The sequence below is a fragment of the Pempheris klunzingeri genome, chromosome 21, assembly GCF_042242105.1.
Source record: "Pempheris klunzingeri isolate RE-2024b chromosome 21, fPemKlu1.hap1, whole genome shotgun sequence".
In the NCBI taxonomy this organism is placed as follows: Eukaryota; Metazoa; Chordata; class Actinopteri; order Acropomatiformes; family Pempheridae; genus Pempheris; species Pempheris klunzingeri.
This window is the reverse complement of record NC_092032.1, coordinates 4,165,742-4,185,821: the sequence shown is the minus strand read 5'-3', so window position 1 is coordinate 4,185,821 and position 20,080 is coordinate 4,165,742. Positions and strand designations below refer to the sequence as shown.

At 46.7% G+C, this 20,080-nt stretch overlaps 1 protein-coding gene across 1 annotated transcript in view; it reads right to left on the bottom strand.

Annotated features, from left to right (window-relative positions):
* Positions 1 to 4,800: 4,800 nt before the first annotated feature.
* The window catches only part of arhgap12b (Rho GTPase activating protein 12b), a 42,585-nt gene continuing 27,305 nt past the window's right edge, over positions 4,801 to 20,080 (bottom strand). Inside the window, exons 3-17 of the mRNA XM_070852685.1 lie at positions 15,522 to 15,794; positions 14,977 to 15,117; positions 14,757 to 14,837; positions 14,129 to 14,251; positions 12,721 to 12,782; positions 12,555 to 12,636; positions 10,261 to 10,365; positions 10,077 to 10,175; positions 9,719 to 9,821; positions 9,516 to 9,635; positions 9,321 to 9,419; positions 8,289 to 8,366; positions 7,976 to 8,110; positions 7,750 to 7,855; positions 4,801 to 6,357 (exon numbers count right to left, since the gene is read on the bottom strand). Of these exons, the coding sequence (XP_070708786.1) occupies positions 6,183 to 6,357; positions 7,750 to 7,855; positions 7,976 to 8,110; positions 8,289 to 8,366; positions 9,321 to 9,419; positions 9,516 to 9,635; positions 9,719 to 9,821; positions 10,077 to 10,175; positions 10,261 to 10,365; positions 12,555 to 12,636; positions 12,721 to 12,782; positions 14,129 to 14,251; positions 14,757 to 14,837; positions 14,977 to 15,117; positions 15,522 to 15,794 (1,782 nt within the window). The 3' untranslated portion in view covers positions 4,801 to 6,182. The remainder of the gene's footprint in view (positions 6,358 to 7,749; positions 7,856 to 7,975; positions 8,111 to 8,288; positions 8,367 to 9,320; positions 9,420 to 9,515; positions 9,636 to 9,718; positions 9,822 to 10,076; positions 10,176 to 10,260; positions 10,366 to 12,554; positions 12,637 to 12,720; positions 12,783 to 14,128; positions 14,252 to 14,756; positions 14,838 to 14,976; positions 15,118 to 15,521; positions 15,795 to 20,080) is intronic.

Sequence of the window (20,080 nt, the reverse complement as noted above, 5' to 3'; positions counted from 1 at the left end):
GTCATTTTAAAAGGAGCAGATCACACTATCGTGAAAGTTTGCTCGTCACGAGAGGCAGGGCTGGATCATGGTCCCACGAGGCCCCTGGGCAAACGTCTTTTAGAGCTCTCTTGTTGTGCTCTAGTCAAGTGAAAAACAACATTAAGATGAGATTACTTTAAGATTAGACACTTTTTACAGTACAGTATAAACAACATTATTAAATTATAACCACTTAACAGCGTGCTATGGTTTGTGTCAACACCACGATGTGCATTTAGCACTCTTGTTCATATGAGTTAGCTAATAAACTCTCAGGAGTTTTTATTCCCACAGCTTCAGTAATAATAATTCAGTCAAATTTGAAGTAGTACCACTAACAGTTAGCCAGCTTGTAGACTTGACATGCATGCTGTAAACATTTATTCAGCCCACAAATGCCACCCAACTAACTAGTTCAGTTGTGTGTAACTTAAGAGGCAAGACGGCTCAGTTTTAGGCTGACAGCTGGTCAACTAGGTTGTAAGGGTAGCCATCTGGGAAAAATGGGAGCAAGCGAACTCATTTCTGTTAACATGCTAAAATAGTTAATCAAGCTGAATATAGGAAACGGACGGCCAGCCAAAATAAAAGGGACAGCTAGTTATGGTGAGTCAAACAACGAATGGCTTGCCGTAGTATGCCATCCTTTAAACTGTTATGTTACGCAGAATGAACTGACCTGTTGGTGAATATTGTATCAGGTCATAATGTAGCATGTCAACTAGTGGCTCAGGTGTACAGGAGCACTCTGAGAGGCTGAGTGTACAAGGGGCCTGGGGGGCCTGGGGGTCCTAGTGCTCAATTCACACTGTAAGCACATGGGTGGTCAGATAATACTTTAACCTCCAGGGGCCTGAAGGGCCCTAGTGGTCAATTGACTCTTTAAATGCCTGGCATTTCAAGCACAGAAGGGTACGGGGGGGCCCTAGTGGTCAGCTTACACTATGAGCACCAATCACCAAGCGGTCAGCTGGTGCAGTTTGGGGTGGGTGGCAACAAGGCCGGGGGTGGAGATCGAAAGACATCAGCCTGTATAAGACATAGACGGTCCAAGCAGAGACACTAGTCAGTTACATTATGGGAATCGTGGGATCCATAGTTTTTGTCTAGATAAAAAGGACCATACTCCATTTGGATGAAGTGACCCCTGAAAGGCTCCGTTTGCTGGAATGGTAACACAGAACACATTCAATCTGATATTTATCATGTTTTCAAAGTGTTATCTGAAATGCTAGAACTAGAACTATTTGCTAATTATAAATTAGCAGCAGGATCCCTGGGACGAGCAGCCATTTGCTCACTGAGCTTGGCGTAAATAGTAGTGGGTAGTGTACCACACAGTGGGGAAACCTCCCAACCATTTTGTTCCCTCATCCAGCCACTTTGCCAACAGCCCACGTGCAAATGAAGCGGGGGAAGCACTGAAGACACATTAATCTTTTATGCTCCATAATGGTCTGTTCACATTACCTGCCCACACCTCAGCCTCCACAAAGCAGGCCGGGCCAGCACTGAGGAGATCAGGCCTAAAAACCTTTGCGAGCATATGGAGCACTTCAAACACTCAAAGCCCCCCCGGGCCTGAGCTGTGGTTGCACCCATGAATTATAGAAATGATCTAATTGTTTTCTCATTTGGAAATACTGGGGCCCTTCCTCTCTGCATGTCAGTTTTAACAGCCTGTGGTTTCCAACAGGGCACATGATTCAGTCCTGCCTACCTCTGGCACATTTGTCAGATCCAAGGTGGTCTGCTCTGTTAAAACAGACCTGTTGCAGTAAATTAACATGTAGGCCACAGATGAAAAGTTCCATTCGGGACTGGATCTAAAGTTAGGTCTGACAAAATTCCAATACTCAGAGGGAGTGAATATTATGAGATACTAAGTCAAAGTCTCCAAATGAAATTTGGACAGAGGCACAGTATATATATATATATACACACACACACACACACACACATTCAAAATTATTGGCGGTGTTGGATTATCCAGAGAAAACATGAACTTTGCTCCTTGAAAGTTATTTTTTTTAAACATAAGTTTTCAATGTTATGAGCTCAAACATAATTCCTCTCATCTCCAACGTGCTGGGGGCAAAAATATGAAAAGCTGAGACTCACAAAAGTAAATAGTAAATGAAAATGATGAGCTACTAAGTCAAATGCTTGACTTTATGACTTAAAAATGTTTGACTTATGACCGACTGACTTACAATTGAAGCTGCTTTATTGAAGGTTTTTCACTGGTATCCACTTCTCTGATCTGATTTCATACTCACGTCACATCACACAGCGTCATTTGGTAAAATAACCAGATGAAAAGTCCTTTTTTAATTTAAAGCCAAATTCTGAGAAAATGACATTTTCAATCCAAACAATGAGTATCAAATTAAATTAAAGCTGCAAGCAGCGTCCCCTATGTGGAGCTAGAGAACAGCCACTAATCACGTCCTATATTTCAGCATATGAAGTGTTGACTACACCGTGAAAATTTCATGCAAATCAAATGATGATTGGCACAAAAGTCTTACTTCCTGTTGTCACTAGGTGGCGCAATGACTGTGGTCACTAACTGTCATGTAGATGTCTTCAGGTCGGGAATCTTATTAATCATGACAAGTTTGGAAAGTTGGCAAAATCAATCAAATGTAGGTAAATTCTGCTTGATAACTGAATATGATTCAAGAAAAAAAAAACAGCCTTTCATTTATTAGTTGTGGTCCAAGCTGGTCTTTGCCTTGTTGGCTCTTGTTCAGTGTGTTCAGGTGATCAGTGAGATCCACTAAAGATGCCAACCAGAGAGGGTCACTGAGCTCATGAAGAGGTCCTTCTCTCTTCAAAACTGGTCCATTTCTGATCTCAGGGAATAAAACCGCTGCAGCACAGAGCCACGACTGAGCCAGCGCACATGACAATGGTAGAGCCCCCCCCCCACCAACACCAGCATCAGCTCCAGCATCAGAGAGGGAAGCTTGAAATAGTCTGTGCTAGAGCCCTGGTGCTCAAATTAACAGCCTTACCTCCACTTTCTTGCCCCTCGGCGGACACCGTAGAGCCCCTTCCTTTGCGCTCCCCTGTCCCAGCTGGAGCCTCATCCGTCGTACCTCCACACAGCTCGTCCCATTTAACTCCCATCATGCCAACTGCATCTGGCACAGCTTCAAAAACATCCTCCCCCGTCCTGGTGCTCTTTAGACTGCTAACATCAAGCAGCTCCTCCGTAATGCAGAAGTGATCCTCATTAGTTATTAGCTGTGCTCTCATCGCACACCACGTCTGAAACTTTCTACACTCACTTGCTCTCTTACGTTTCCTTGATTCTGCCATTTTGGGTCACCTGTAGCACATTTCTTCTTCTATTACCCATTTTATAGAGAAGCTGCCTCGTTTCAAGACAGTTACTCCACCTAGTGGTGAGACTAAGAAGTACAATACAGTCCAGCGCAGGTTCCATGTGCGGGCCGCGTTCCAATACATTTTTAGAATTTCGTGTGGGCCAATGAAAATTGGACCACGGGCCGCAGTTGGCCCGCGGGCTGTAGTTTGGACACCCCTGATGTAGAGTCTATTTATTAACAACTTCCTGTTTCATGGTGAGACACCATGAGACACATGGTTGACAGCTCGCCACGCCCACACCATTAAAGTTTTGTTGAGACTTTTAATAACTTTTCATCGTTGATGTTTTTTCTACCAACTGACCAAGTTTGAAGTGGATCGCTTCAACCCCTTCAGACTACTTCGTTAATTTATGACCCCTGTAAATCACCAAAAATGCCTCCAAGAGACATTTTTGTACATCTTGAAGAGACACATGAACCCACCAAATTTCGTACATGTACATAAAACACAGTTCTGGGGCTTGAAATTAGGGGGCGCTATGGAGTCATTTTGCCACGCCCATTTGCAAGACCCATAAAATATGTAATTTTTCACCACGACTGATGCGTGTGCAAAGTTTCATGAGCTCTCGTGTATGTTTAGGCCCTCAAACTTGCAATTTATTTCAGATGCATTTCCTTGCATTTCAATAGGGCCCTAATTATGAGACAGAGGGTCAGACCAGATGTTTACCATCATGATGTTGAATTCAATTTTGAATGAATTTCAGAAATGTCTCTTCTTTTTGTTAGTGGCAGAAACGGGCGTCCACAGAGAGCCGTCATTCTGCGGATAATAGAGCCGACGCTCACCAGACGTTCCAGCACACACTCGCGCGCAAACCTGCAGCAAAAATAAAGGCGACGCCAAAGAGGCTTTTGCTCAGCGCTGCCTACAGCGAGCAGCTTTGCTTTAGCACTCGCTCTGCCTCCTGCTTCTTAATCAAAACTGGCACTGTGGCAATTACCTAATTAGACATCAATTAATCCACAACCTTCAGGTCTGCAGCCAAGTGTGACCCATGGAGTAATGACGAAAATGCCTTCGAAGAATGGAGAAATCAGATTAATGGAAGCAGAGCGGCGGAGGTTGTGCTGCATTTGAGAAATCTCTAGAAATATACTGCAGTTCATTTCATAATTAACAGCTAAGAATATAATTGATTGAGACATGAAAGCTTAATCACTCAATTCAATAAGCAAGGGTATCAGTTGAGTAGATTAATTCAATTCTGTAATTAAAGCTGAGGGAAAGGTGAAGCATTAGAGCTGATTGAAGGTTAAACTGCAGACTCACCTTTCTTTCTTCCGTCGTCTCGGAGAGAACATTTCAGTGCACTTTCCCACGGAACACGCTCGGAACGTTTAGTTTGTCTTTTTTTTATTAGACATAGCAATTTCACAAACAGCAGTTAGCCAGAAAATTACATTCAAAATGTGCAGCTGACCATGCGTAAACACTACAGATACACCTTCAAACAAAAGTCCATCACGTGGTTTTTTTTTTTGTCCTCCTCCTCCCCCCATCCTCCAGAGTGTGTATTGTCATATTTTAATTAAAATGTACAAAATCAAAATCATCTTTCACCATCAAAGCATACATACCTCAGTCACTACAACTCATTTTAACAACTAGTTTCTGTCACCGTACATATACTCTGAAAGGGTTTCAAAGGCTCTTTTTTAGCAGTAAAACACCCACACATTAAGGTCTGAAATGTTCTCAGTACTCACTCCCTTCCTGGACACTCTTTAATATTATCTTAGGAGAAGAGAAGGGGCCGTCGAGTGTAAGAAGTGGTTACATTGCAATTCCCAGAAATCCGCTTTGTCGTGTCCCATGACACCAGAAGGGACCGACGCTGGAGGTCGTGAAAGAGCGCAGACGACGACCGCTCACATCTCAATGGAAACTTGTCCAAAGCACGTAACGCTACACAACACAGTTTGTACAAAGTGGCAAGAAGAGGATGCTCCTGCTCAGGTTAGTTCCACTTCACACACACACACACACACACACACACACACAGACACACACAGAGGCTTTGTCCTCCACCATTCAAGCCACGGGACGCTCATGTCACAGGGTTAATGCTTAACACTGGTTGAAAGAGGGAGCGGGGTCGAGGGAGGGGCAGAGGGGGAAGGTGTCGCTGAGGTAACCGAGGATTGTGGGAAGCTGGGGACAGAATCCGTAACTCCAGTTCAGTCAAGTGCCACGAGACAAGTCTGTTAACATAACACTGATTTTTTTTTTTTTTTTTTTTTTTCACCCCGACCCAAAACCACACGTAGCGGGACACGCCACAGACGAGCATGACGCAGAAAACATGTCCAGTTCAGATGCAGCTCGTTTCTCCGGAGGCTTTTGATGCCGGGTACCTCCGTCATGATCCAACCAGCGGCTGCTGAAGCTTCACTTTGAACTTTGAATTACTGGCCACATGAATCCAGTGTACGTGAAAACACCCTGAATACGCACATCCGCTAAATGACAGATGCCCGCTCGTCGTCACAGCATCACTCTGAAACACTGCCCATTGTCCAGCTTGCTAGTCGCAGCAGGAATGGCTGAACTGAAAAAGTGGGGGGGGAACGTGTAGACCGTTTTAGAATTCATCTGTAAGTGCAACTCTTCGGTAAACTGTGGAAGTTCTCTTCTTTTTTGTTTTTTTGTTTTTTATTCCTCCCAACTGCTTGGTCCACAGCAATGTTCAGCTCAAAGAAAAGGGGGCGAAAAGGAAAAAAAAGCCAGCCGTCCTCTCCTGAGCGGGTTCACTTCTACCTGCTGAAAATGCTTTCGTACTCGAGCAGTATGAGCTCCACTATCTGGTTCTGGTAGACCATGTGGACCGCGATGTTGCCCGTCTCAGCCTCAGGCCGGAGCAGCGTGGGTCCGAACACGATGGCCACGCTCTGGGTGGTCATGCGGTTGGCCTCTCCGTGGTCGATCACCCTGGGGTGGGGAGGATGGGGGGGTTGGGGTGACACAAATGGCTTTATGTGAGCGTGTATTTCTTTGACAATCCTCTGGCTTCAGTGCAACTTCAGCCTCTCAACTACAAAAACAACATTATGTCCGTACACACACATCTCTGGGTTCGAGATGGAGCACTGACGCGAGCCTGGTGACACGCTGCCTAACGCAACTGAACGCTCCAGGCTAGAGCATAATAGTCTTTTTAAATAGATTCTACAGCCTTGCATGCAGATGCACAAAACAATAACATATTCATGGAAGGGAGAAAAAAAAGAATATTAAATCCGCCTGCTGATGTACGTAGACCTCTATACACCAAATGTCATGCTATAAATTTCCTCAAGAAACACCACTTCATAGGTACTGAATTACAGCAAACACAGCGCCATATAAATGCAAATTGGAAACCTTGGCAAATATCATTGGGAACGTATGATATTGCCACCGGCTCCATCGGGCTAAGGATACGTGTAAGACCTGGCTGCGGTCTGTGTTTGCCGATAGGCAGCTGGTGGAAAGGTAAACAGAAGGTGCACAAATGCAGTGAGATGTCCTCGGTGCCATTTACATTCCAAATGCATCAAGGCGCGGTAGGATATAAGAGTTTATCTCCACAGTCACAAGTGTGTCCAAGAGGAGCAGGCTATTGTCATATACAGGCTCCGCTTTCCCAGGACAGGTGTTCTGGGGTGTGAGCACCCATGGGCCAATCAAAAGAACAGTCAAAACTGACAGGATGTTGAAGGATGATTTTTACGTCAGTTGTTCAAATTCCATTTCTGCATCCACTAAAGCTGTCTTGGTGTCGTCCTACAGTCTCCTTTAGGTTTTGATACAGCAAAACTACAAAATGGGAACGGACGTGATAACGCATGAGTCACAGAGTAGCACATCCTGTTTAGACTGGCACACGAGCTGAGTAATCTAGAGTTAGCGCCTGTGCTTTGTTGGATCCAAGCAAGTGTGTGTGTGTGTGTGTGTGTGTGTGTGTGAGAGAGAATCACTCTTGATGTTATACACCAAATATTTTCTCTGGTATTGAGGCGCATTAAATACAGTTAAACAGGTATAAATACAGATATGCCTGACGACATCTGTATTAAATAAAAAAAACTCTGCCTGCACAACATCCAGCCACAACGTTTCTTGAAATAAAAGAAACTGGGACATAACCAAGCCAAAGAATCAGTGTCTTTCGATACCTTTCAAAGTACAAAGCTCCACACAGGTGGTCTGTGCAGCCTGAGTGCAAAGAGAGAGAGAGAGAGAGAGAGAGAGAGAGAGAGAGAGAGAGAGAGAGAGAGAGAGAGAGAGAGAGAGAGAGAGAGAGAGAGAGAGAGAGAGAGAGAGAGAGCAGGGTCTTCCTACCTGCGCAGGTGTTTGAAGAGGACTTGCATTGTGTCGTGGTTGGGTTTTGGCAACTTCTTGATTAAGTCTTTGATTGACTCCACTCGCTGCATGTAGTCGGAGCATTCTGAAGCAGAGAGACAGTCAGCGGATACGCACGGGCACGGCGCCATCTTGTGGCCAAGTTAAGAACAAACCAAACGTGTACTCAAAAGGCCCTGTGGCACAACGAGGGAAGGTTACTCACTGATGGCGTTAACAAAGTCATTGAAGGATCTGTACGTAAAGAGAGGCTCGGGAAGCTCCCTGAAGAACATCTTGAGAGCACCGGTTGTGACGTGGATGTCCTCCCACTTACTGTCATCTAGCTCCACATTCTCATCTGACGGACAGAGGGACATCAGGCAAGACAAGGTGAAGGAACACAAGAGGAGGCGTACCCAAGCAAACCCTGATGTATCCACATTTGTGTTGCTCTGTGTGCTGCTGAGATCCGTGGACACGGCGGTCCGGAAATGTCAACTCAATCATCCCGTGTCAGGGAGTTTGCATTGTCCTACCGTGATTCACTGCAAAGCGGAGCTTCTGGATCACGGCCAGGTTCCCGCTCACTCTGTACAAGCCGTCAATGCTGAGACCTGCAGGAGGAGGATGAGGAGGGACAACAGTGCAACTGAGAACGCTGAGAACGAAGGGGCTGATCTTAAACACACAGCAGCAACAAGAGCCAACTCATCAGGCCCCCCCCCCCCCCCTCACGTCCTGTTACAATGATGCAGCTGAAGGACTTGGGCTCAATTTGGGAGAAAAAAAAAACAAGGAAAGATCAGCCAACCTGTTTGATACTCAGGCTGACGTTAGAATGTGCACTTTGGGAGAACTAACTGATACTTTAAGTCCTTTATCCAGATGTATTTTAATGGAATATTATGATACGCCGTCTTTTTATTGTTCTTATCTATATACTAAGGAGTATTTTTAGGGCTCTCGTGGTAACTTCTTCCTCCAATTGTCCAGTATCCTTAATTTGCTTTCCTTGATTTAATTATTGTATGCACGGATGCACGTGCTGAGCGAGCTACAAATGAATTGCCCTTTGGGGGATAAATAAAGCCGTCTAAATCTGAATGTGAACGCAGTGGAAGCAGCTGACATGTCGCTGTGCGTTGACGTACGAACGTTCTGCACCAGCTGTAAACTGTCTGAATAATAATTAAAAAAAATAAAAAAAAGAAAGATTGCTGGTAACACTGAATAAATCAGTTTCCAGCTTTAGGTTAGACCAAAAAAAAGCATCTCCTCCTCAGCAGCTCTGAGGAAGAAATGGAGTTCTTATCTCTAAACAGTAGATGAGGCCGGGCAGAGGAAACCTTGGGATACTGTATCAGTCTTTGTGAGGACATCACATTCAGCATCACTCTTTTGAATCATCAAGACATTTCAGGCCAATAGTTTCCTTCCACTGCGAATACCGGAGCCATAGTGTCCCTCTGCTCGAGCTCGTGCCCCTGATCCAGGATGGTTTTTGAATGAAAATGAGGAAGAATGGCAACGAGAGGTGCGATACAGTGAGACGGGTGTTGGCTCGTTACCTGTGTTCTCCACGTGGTCGATGCACATTGTGACAAAGTTGGGCACCGATGTGTTCTCTCGCTGGCACAGACTGGTCAGACTGCAGCCAAACACCTGATCTGCAAGTTAAACACATGTCAAACCTTCACTTGTCCAGCAAAAGGGGGGGGGGGGGGGTCCAGAGCATGATCCAGAGCCGTGTTCTGGCTCAGTACCTTTGATGTAGCCCTTGTCTCGGACTGCCTGATAGGTAGGTCGACGTGTCAGGAACTTCTTGAGCTTCAACCTGGTTTTCTTCTGGTCTGATGAGTCCATGCTCACGGATGTCTTCATCACTGAGGAGATATTAGTGATATTAGTGATCAGCTGACTATAAAACACATGCTGAGGGAGCAGTAACAGTCTCTGCTCATCTCACCTCTGGTCTTCTTGGATTCCCGGTGCTCTTTCTCCTTGTCCTGTTTCTCAGCTCCTGGAGACTCTGACATGTCCTCCTCAATGGCCTCATCTGACTCCCAGGCCTGGACATGACCCCCCACACACACACACACACACACACACACACACACACACACACACACGCTGTTAGACACATCTAGACTTAAGTCAGCTCACTGGCTCCAATCAGGCCTGCAGCAGTAGGTTCAGACTCTTGAGAGTTTATTCTAGTGACATTAACTAGAGGAAGACACCTGCATTGAATGGTGGGAAAATCTGCTATTCTGCTACCAGTTACACATTTTTTATCTACTCCTGATTAAAAACGGTCTCCTCACGTGTGTGTTTATGGTCTCGGTGAGGGCCCGGTACCAGTCGTTGATGATGCTGTCGATCTCTGACTGGATCAGTAGCTCCGTCCCCTGATGAGTCTTCAGCTGACAGAGAAAAAGAACGTTCAGATGTTTAAAGCGCAGGTCGATCCACAGTGAGACTCGACAGCAGATCCGGGGAGCACGATACCTCGATGACGTGCTTCTTGCTGGACTTGTCCTTGGACGCCCACTCAACCGACCCCCCTCGCAGGTCAACAGTGAACTCGGGCTTGGACTGGTTGCTGCCAAACTTCTGGAATGCAGGAAACAGCATGGGAGTCTATGTCCAACACAAAGATGACCAGCAGGATCGTGGTGCTGTTTCAGCAGCCTTTAGAGTTTACAAGTGTTACCCTTCTGTTTTTGTTTTCACCTCACCGTTACTGACCAATGTCAGGAGTAAATTCTGACCTCAGACCAGTGTGCGTCCTCTCTCCCGGGTTATCACACAGAAAGATGTTCCTTTGCAACCCTTAGAAGGCTTTTGAGGCATAATATCATCTTCACATACGACTCGAACCTGCAATAACTTATTTATTTGTCACTGAGGGAGGAGAAACTGCCCTAAGCACGTGAAGACATGTGTTTATGTCTTTCTTTTACATTCCAAGCTTCTATTGAAGCTGGAATATCCTTAAAATCTGAAATCCTCGGTTTGAATCAAGTGCTTCATCGTATCAACATTTAGTGGCTTCATTAACAATATCTAGAAAACAACTGAGCCTCAATGCTCTTCTGTGATTCAGATCAGATCAGGTAAACGGCCGTCTGTTGTTTCAAACATGATCACATAGAACTGAATCATCTTCACCTCAAGTCATAATATCAGTGGCGTTTTGGAAGCCAGTGTTGTTGCCAACTGTGTAGAATGACAGTGTCACTGTTACACTCAGAGCTTAAACTGGGATGTGGGATGCGCCTACATATCCAGGGGCCAGTTTGACTCGTTGATTTAAAAAGGTCCCATTTTACTTGTATTTTTACTTGTATTTGGAGGTCCTACTAGAATAGGTTTGCATGGCTCCTTTCTCTCATACGTGACGGGGGCTTCCTGCAACTGCTCCCAGTTGAGACAAAAGTTTAAAACAGAACAAACTCCGTGCTTTGCTTTGGCATGCAGCAGCTTTGTGTTACTGGGAGCTGGTGTTAGTGAGGAATAAGCAATGGCGGACGGCAAGGTGGATTCAGGAGGCTTTCATTAGGTGGGGACAGGTCCGCTTACTGGCTCCCCTTGTGACGTCATAAGGGGAGCCAAATCTAAATGAGGTGTTTTCACACACATTTACCGAAAGAAGATGGAGCAGAAGAAAAAGGAAGAGTCTAGGCACACCAGGGACACACACTTGTGTTGAGAAGACATTAATTTTGCATGTTAGCCAACTGTTGCCTATTCACACGCAGGAGTGGTGAGAGAGCCGTTAGCTTTGTTTTTCCACCAAATGAATAGAAGTCCCATATTCTGTCTGTCTAGTTTGGTCTCCACCACCTCTTTAGACTCTAAATGCTCCACCGCCTGCTCTCTGACCGTCTGTCTGCTCTTTGTCGCTGAGCAAGTGATGTACAGTGAGTTTCATTGTGCTTTCCAATCAAACACAGCTGCCAACAACCTGAAACTCCAACAGTGAGCTGATAATTACTGCGAGGTCAATTCTCTGTGTGTTCGTTAGTACAAACGGCTGTACAGTGTGTAGCCACTTCGGTAGTCCACTGTTAATGTGACAACATGGATCAGTGCAGAGTTAACATTAAGGTCAGAGGAAGTCTCACACACACACACACACACACACACACACACACACACACACACACTGCTCTCCCAGTCAACAGCAGTCTAAAGCAGGAGTGAGTGACAGAATGAAAGACGATGGGGAGGAGCAGCACGCATGCAGAGAGGGCAGGGACATACAGCAGCAGCCTTCACAGGCCCACAGCTCACACAGGAGACAGCAGGACGGGGCTTCACTGACTGCTTCCAGTTGCTAAGGAAAGTGAGGAGCAGCTCAGGGATGGAGCCGCTGCGGTAGTAAGACTTCAGGGGTGGAGGAAAAGGAGGAGAGGGGGAGGAGAGAGGAGAGGAGAGGAGAGGAGAGGAGAGGAGGAGCGGGGGAGGAAGGGCAGAAAGAAGGGGGGGGCGAGGAGAGAAGGGGAGAGGACAGGAGAGCGGAGAAGAGGAGAAGGGAGAGGAGAGGCTAAGAGGAGAGAAGGGAGGAGAGGAGGGAGGGGGGAGGAGGAGGAGGAGAAAAAAGGGGGGAGGAGATGAGAGGAAAGGGGGGTGGAGGAGGAGAGAGGTGAAGGGGGGGGAGAAGTGAGAGAAGAGCAATAAATAGAGGATTACTAATTTCACAACACAGGTGTCAATGACGAGGGCAGAAATAAAGAGACACGACAGAGAGATGAATGGAACGCTGACAGTGGAGCTGTGGGGGCTGATGGGATACATACCCAGCTGGTGCTGCCCCCCTGGCCCTTTGCAAAGAGCAGGGAGGACCCCTGCAGTACGGTCCACGAGGAGGTCCAGTTCTTCCTGCGGGGTCACAATTGAACAAGGGATTTCAGATGACGCCGTTTGGCTCGTCAGGATGTGGGGAGACGGTGAAGTGACTCCTACCTGACTTTCTTTCCATTCTCCGTGATCTTGGTGACGTTGAGGACTCCACACTTCTCGGAGGGCTGAAGAGGAAGACACAGACACGGATAAGAGCCCACTCCAACACACGCACGGGAAAGCTTGTGAAAGAAAACGGGCCAATGTTGGTGTAATGTTCAGAAACGGCCAGCAGAGGGCGCCCTAACACTGCGGCACTCGAGGTGTTAGGTGCGGTGAAGTTACACTTCTAGTTTAGAGGATGGCAAGAAAGACGTGTTTGTGTTCAGATGCAGGTGAAAGCAGGGTGATGGTGAGTGTGCTGAGAGGCATACTAACAGTCGAGGGGTGCTTAGGAGATGAGGGGCAGGAGTCAGAGTCTGGAGAGCTCTGCTTGGGCGCCGGAGCACACTCCTACCAACGAGAGGCACAGCATGAGCAAGAAAATGAAATCCACAACATGGAGAGAAACCACAGAACTGAGGTGGATGTTAGTGTCATCAGAAGAGAGGGGAAAAGAGGAGGAGGGCTCAGAGCGACGGAGCAGTCCTAGACGCTGCTCCTTTTCCCGTTACGTCCATCCACCGTGAGAACAAATCGCACATCTGTGATTGAGTGACCGATTGTCATGTTACTACAGCTACTCAAATCAACCGCTAAAGTCAACGCAGCCAATCAGAGTGGGCCGTGTGTTGATTAGAGAGGGGAGCTCTGCCTTGGTACCAACTTTATCACGGAGCACAGAGAGACGAAATCTCCTCCTGTACGAGTCGGAGTTGAACCGCCAGAGTTTGAAAGAGAACTGCAACAAAACGGCACAAAGTTACCCTCCAGTGGATTTGATCCGACTGACTGGTGTCACTGAGACCAATGAACCTGAACCTTTGAATCTATGAGTTTTCATTTGATCATCTCAATTGGAAAAATATGATACATTTTAATATAAGGAAGCAGGGAGGTAGGATCCGGTATTAGTGGATCTTGACTTATATCGGGGGCTAAAAGTCAGGATCTCTTGCTTCAGTCTTCAGATCCCACCACTTCATAGGAGCGGAGAACACCAGAGCACTCTTTAAGACTCACGTCTGCTGTGGTGGGTTTTCTTGCTCTGTGAAATTAGCCCACAACCTGAATCTGTCCAGAACCTTGAGTCTTAAAGAGACTTACAGGGGGGGGCGCTGGTGGGTTCATGTCTGACAAAAGCAGTCACAACAACACTACGTTTTGTCAAGACTCCCAAATACAAGAGACGGGTTAAGCCACTGTAAGCCTTTTCCTCTGTTGAGCTGAAAGCATCATTAGCAGTTTGGGATTTAACTCCCTGCCAATAACACAGGTAATGGAAAGAGCAGAGGAAAAGCCTGCCAGAGGACCTAACGGCGGCTCTTTCCGCACAAATTCCACTTACAACGCGGCCTTCCGTGGGTCGTACCTTGTCGTTGAGGTCTAGGACGTAGGTGCTGTGTCTCCACTTGGTGAGCACGATGGGGTCCTGCTGCTTCCTCTCCAGACTGCGACTCTTGGGAACCTCGCTGGACTGTGGGGAGATATTGTACTGCAGACACACAGAGGAGACATCAGAGAGTTGTTGTAGCATCCCCCCCCCCCTCCCCTATTAGCATTCCCCCTCTCCTCTCCTCTCCTCTCCTCTCCCTACCTCTCCTTTTACTCTCCACAGCACCATTGGATAGAGATACTTCTCTTACAGCCCAGGCATCGTCTTCAGCAGTCCCCAGGACGACGCTCTGAATGTATCCATGCTCACTCTGGACTGCTCTATTCGGATCAGCTTAGCCGGTTTCTGATTAGCAAGTAAGGAGCCAGTAATAGTCCGTCACCCAGACTTTAACTCAGACACTTATCCACTTACAGTAACAGGTCCAGTCTCAGAATACACTCCGGGGGCGACGCAGTCACTCTGCCTGCAGTGTGTTAGTATGTGATGTAATAGCGGAGGAGCTCACATTTGAAGAGAGGGGGATTGCTGTTACAGGGGTGGGGTGGGGGGGGGGGGTATGAGCAAAACACCAGGACAGCTCATGTTCACAGGGTCATCTTACCTTGGGCAGCTCCCACTCTGACCTGGATCCGTCGGCGCTGTAGTAGTAGGGCCGGCCCTGCTCGTCCACGTGTTTGATCCACTGTGAACACAAACACCAGTGAGGGGGTGCTGGGGCCGAATCTAACACCAGACAGGACGCGACGCCCCCCCCCCCCCCCCCCCCCCCCCGCATGACTCTGATCAGCCCGTATGCTGTGTGGTTAATAAGCACATTGCACCTTCTCCTGCGTGTACTCAGAGACGTAGAGAGTGTGTCCGTGCTCGTCCTGCTCCTCGGACCAGCCTCTAGGGGGCGACCCGTACTGGCTGTCGGACTGACTCGAGTGGGTGCTGTGGCAGTTTTCCTCAAAGGACAGTGGCTGCAGAGGAAGAGATGAAGGGCTGTATGTGGTTCACAACAGATTTGCACATTCCAAGCCTTTTAATTTTACTTAAATAGTTCCATTTTATGCTCTTTTATACTTCTTTGTACAGTTTCTTTCCCTTAAAAACGGCTCCACCATTACATGATGGCACATCTGTATCCACTAGAGCTACTGATGGTTACTAACATTAATTACTGATTCATCTGTATATCAGATGTCAGATATTTCTTGTTGCACCAATGACCTAACAGTGATATGCCACTCTGAGCAGGTGGAACCATCTGAAATGATATTTTTGTTGATTCACTTCATCGATCCAATAATTGCCGTATCTGTTTTAGACAGAGGTCAAGGTCTAGTGTATGCAAGACCATATGAGCAAATGGCTTTAAGCATACCTCACTCTCCGCTGTGCCCTGGCTGTCTCCTCGGACGATGCTTGCGCTGCCGCTGGTGTCCCTGGTGCGCGGTGGCTTCCAGGTCCGCTCTCCAGTGGCACGGTTGTAGTAGAAATGCCTGCCGCTCAGGTCTTTGTGGGTCTCCCAGTCGCCCAGGATGTGGAGCGGGGAGCCGGAGGGGATGGGCGGCAGGCTGGACTGAGAGATCTTCAGCTCCTGAAGGTTGGTGTAGACCGGCGAGTTGGACCGGCCCTGACCTGCAGGTGACGTTGTCTGGTGGAGGGAAAGGAGAAAACGAGAGGTGGTCAGATCATCACCAGTTCTAGAAACTATCCAGGATATAAACATGCTGCTTTTCAACTGACGGTCTGCACGGCAGGATGCAGCTGCTGATCTGATTAGATCTGATCTGCAGATATTTTCTGATCAGGTCCTCAAACCACATGCACTCGGCAAACTTACATAATCATTTGACCGCTGAGAGACGCACGCTATCAACATGAGGGCGCCTGGTATTAAAGGGAAGGCTTTTACATTTCACGTTTCAAAACAGAGGTCACAAAGTGCTTTAAAAGGAAGAAAACAACATATTTAAAGAAGCACGACACAAGAAAAGTAAAAGGGATAAGATGAGAAGAAAACCAGGAAAAACAACTGGATTCTAAGATGCTTTTTAGATTCGGATCCTGACACTTCTCAGCCTTCAGCCTACGGCCCCTCGGAGCAAGGAGGCCGAAAGAACTATTTTCAGAATAGAAAAATCCTTCCTATCGGTCACAAGGAAACAATGGAGAGAAGGTAAAACTGGAGGAATGTGTATAAAAGCCTTTCTGCAGAGCTCTGGATGGCACAGATGTTAAGAAAACAGGCTTATCAGGTGCCACTTTACAATAAACACAGACAGGACTTTACCTCTAATTATGACTGTGGCAACTATTTCATCTTGTAAATGATGTAATTTACCAAAATGTACTTGCGTGGTTGGCCAATGCAGTGCCTTTGCTGGACAATGCTGTATTGTGTCATAGCTTACTAACAGAAAGTAAAACTAGAGGAAAAGAAATAATTGTGGTTAACTGAGTTATTTTCCCTGAGAGAGGAAGAATATGCGTACTACGCAGGGAAGGCGAGCAAAGAGGAAGTGGAGGGCGAGATGAGATGAAGTCTACCTTGGTGTCAAGCGTTGATTGGATGTCTGAGGAAAACTCAATAAGTGGCGCTGCGCTGCTGAAGAAGAGGGGTGCACTGCATTGTAGCTGCATGGTGGCACTTTGTGAATCTATAAAGTCATTTAGAGAACGACTACACAAATTACCAGTCAACTCACAGGTGAATCACTAATTTGGCCCCCACAGTGTCCGAGCTGACTTTACACAGTTTCAGAAGTGCTCTTAGAGAACCTGGCAGCATCTGATGGTCACTCTAAAAACCAAAAAAGAAAGTTATTGCTCAGAGCAATTAACGTTCTGCAGCAGAGCCGAGTGTGTGAGGAGGATGCCAGCCTCGTGTCTCTCTAGAGGAGATCCAGCACCAACCGTTGTGTAAAACAGAGCAGATAAATGGATATGAGAGGCTGAACCAGCACCATCCCTCCCCCCCCCCCCGTGACAGGTTAGGAATGTGTTTCAGGAAACAGATGGCACTTTCCGCCACTTTTGGAATGACAGGAATATCTTTCACATCAATCATTATCTAAAACCCTGCACACACACGCATGAGCAGGGAAAAAGTTTCGGAGGTGTCCTGCTGCTTTCTGTTTCTCACTCCCAGTCCAACACACGGCGAGCGCTCGAGCGTGGAGGCAAACGTGACGGCTTGGCTGAACTTGGGTTCAGACTCAGTTTACCACCAGAGTGGAGCCAGTGTGCTGCAGCTTTAATTAGGGCTTCAGGAATAATGTGGGAATGATCAAGTCTAAATGCAGATGATTGAGCGCGGTCAGGGTCTGACTTACCAAACCGCGTCCGATGGTGAAGTAATTAACAGGCTATCACATTCTTTTTGACAGCAGTTCGACCGAAACATTTTCCTGTGGTCCCCACTTTGATTAAGACTTTGTAATTTCACAATCCTTCTGGATAAAGCCAAGCGCACACGGGCTATTACAGCACAGAGGAACACAGGCCCACTGTTAACATGCATACTGCATGCATCATTTAACCTCGTGTTCTCCCTGTTGCTTCTACGGGGGGGGGCACATTTCAAACTTTAAAGCAGCAGCCCCTGGGTATAGCTTTAGAGATGCTCAGAATCCTGGTGACATGAAATAGAGGTCTTCAGGTAAAGATCTGGACCCCTTATGAAAAAAAATAAATAAATCAGCAGCTCCGTAGCTCCATCAGTATAAACTCTAAAAAGAAAGAGAACTGATCCAAAAACAATGAGGACAGTCACGGAGACGCAGTTTCTAAATGATCTCAAACTAAATACAAAACGTGCCGATATTGTGATAAACAAAAATCAACCAAAACTATCGGCCCAGTTAATGTGCCCTGCAGTACACCCTTAAAAATCTGGTTAGAAGAAAAACAGATGACTAACTGCACCCTTTGAAACTGAGCAAAAAAAAAAAACTCAAAATAGAAGTGATGTCAAGGGACAATGGGCGCGCTCTTTTGAGAAAATGGACTGCTTTGTGTCAGACAGAAATGGTTTTATGCAAGGTGCACCATATGCTGAGACAGAAGTACAGCACATGCCTGGAATAGCACGAGACGGCACATGCTCGACAGGAAGTGTTTAACTGAACTGCACATCAAGCGTTTCACTGGCAAAGTGCAATCACACAATATCTACTGCTTTCAGGCTCCTGTTGGACCCCATTAGTGCTGCCTGGAATTCAATGTAACAGTTTAAACAGAACAAAGCTGGTGACGCGCGCCAAAGTCTGATGGAAAATTCTCAAATCATACATTGACAGTTTGAGGACAGCAGGAAATCACCTGTTCTGAACTTCCATCTGAAGTCCATCTGTTGGCAAAGCAGACAAGTCGTGTCCTGTTCTGTATTAGTCTTTTTATTAGAGAGAGAGACTGACGAGGTAAAAATAGCCCCTTTTTTAGAAAAAGCCCACATTTTTCAGTGTCCATCATGTCTCATGTGAGGTCCCCATCGGTCATATCGCCTTACATTCAGGGACAAACACCTCATCATCAGCTTTGCTGGCTCTCCTGTAGCCTCTGAATATACTGAAAGCACAAAGCATGGCGATGCACCGAGGCCAATAAGTAGGATGGGACACATGGCTTCACCTCCCTGTGCACCACTGATCACCACTCCGGCCTGCTCTCATCACCCAGAGCTAAAGCTGAGCTGAGCAAACGGTGTAATTAGCAAAGTGGTTGCTTAGCTGGAGCAGATGAAGATTTAAGTGCAGAAGGAGACGCTAAGAGGAAGGAAGACAGAGAGCGAACAACCGTTACCGACAGAAGGGATAAGGTACTCGTTACTGTGACTGAGATAAAGACGTGATGAGGACCATGATTGTGAAAAGAGCAATATGGGTATAATGAAACTAAGATCTTTAAACTTTACACTACCTGGTTTTTCTTTTACACACATTATACCTCATCACATCTCATAGTTTGGATTGTTTTTAATACTGAGAATCACTGACAGGAACTTTATTTTTAACTAATCCCACATGGACTCTCATACAGTAAATGCTGGCTGAGTGATTTCTGCATTAGTGCCCGACTGAATCTGAAATTTTCAGACTGAATTCAATATTAAGAATTTCACAAATTTGATGATGACATATTGCTAGTACTGCTTTAAAAAAAACAAATAAACACCTTCTATCCAACAGAAGGCGTGAAAATGTGTCAAAACGATCTGAGGTTTCATCTTTTAAAAAATGCTCTACAGGCTGGGGGGGTGCACCGGCACATGTAAGACCTCCTCTGATGATGAATTATCCTTTCTCTCCACACTTTCATGTGAGAGCTTTTCCCATGATTAAAACATGAAATGATTAAAAACACGTGTTGACAGATATATCTGTCATTCATATCTGTGGTGGGTGGAGATGAGGCCGTGAATGCACTCATCCTCTCCTTGCTGTTCTCTCAGGTGGCTACTTTGAAGGGAATGAGATTTGGCAGAGAGCTGACAGGTGGAAACCCGGGTCTCTGGCAGCCGGAAACGACCTGAGGGGGTGGAGGTATAGCTTTGGAGGGGGGGGGGGGGGAATAGAGGGCAGAGTGAGCGAAGAGGGAGCGTCAGAATACAGACCAGTGCACTATGAAATCTCCCAGACTGCAGTGGGCTACATTATGTATCCAGTGTGTAGGCACCCCCAGCGTGGAGACGTGTCATTAACAACTCTAATATAAGTGAAGTCTGAGGGGAATACAAGCACACAGCAATTGGGGCTGATGAGATGTTGCTCTGCTGCGTGGAACACAGTTTCCTGTCGCTCCTGTATTCATCACCAGGCTGGGAATACTACTCCATGTTCCCGTCGACCCCCCCTCCCCTCCTCCCTCCCTCCCTCTGCCTGAGTCTTGCGCCACAATTCAGAGTAGGTCAGGGGGAGGACAGCAGGGGTGTGGGGCTGC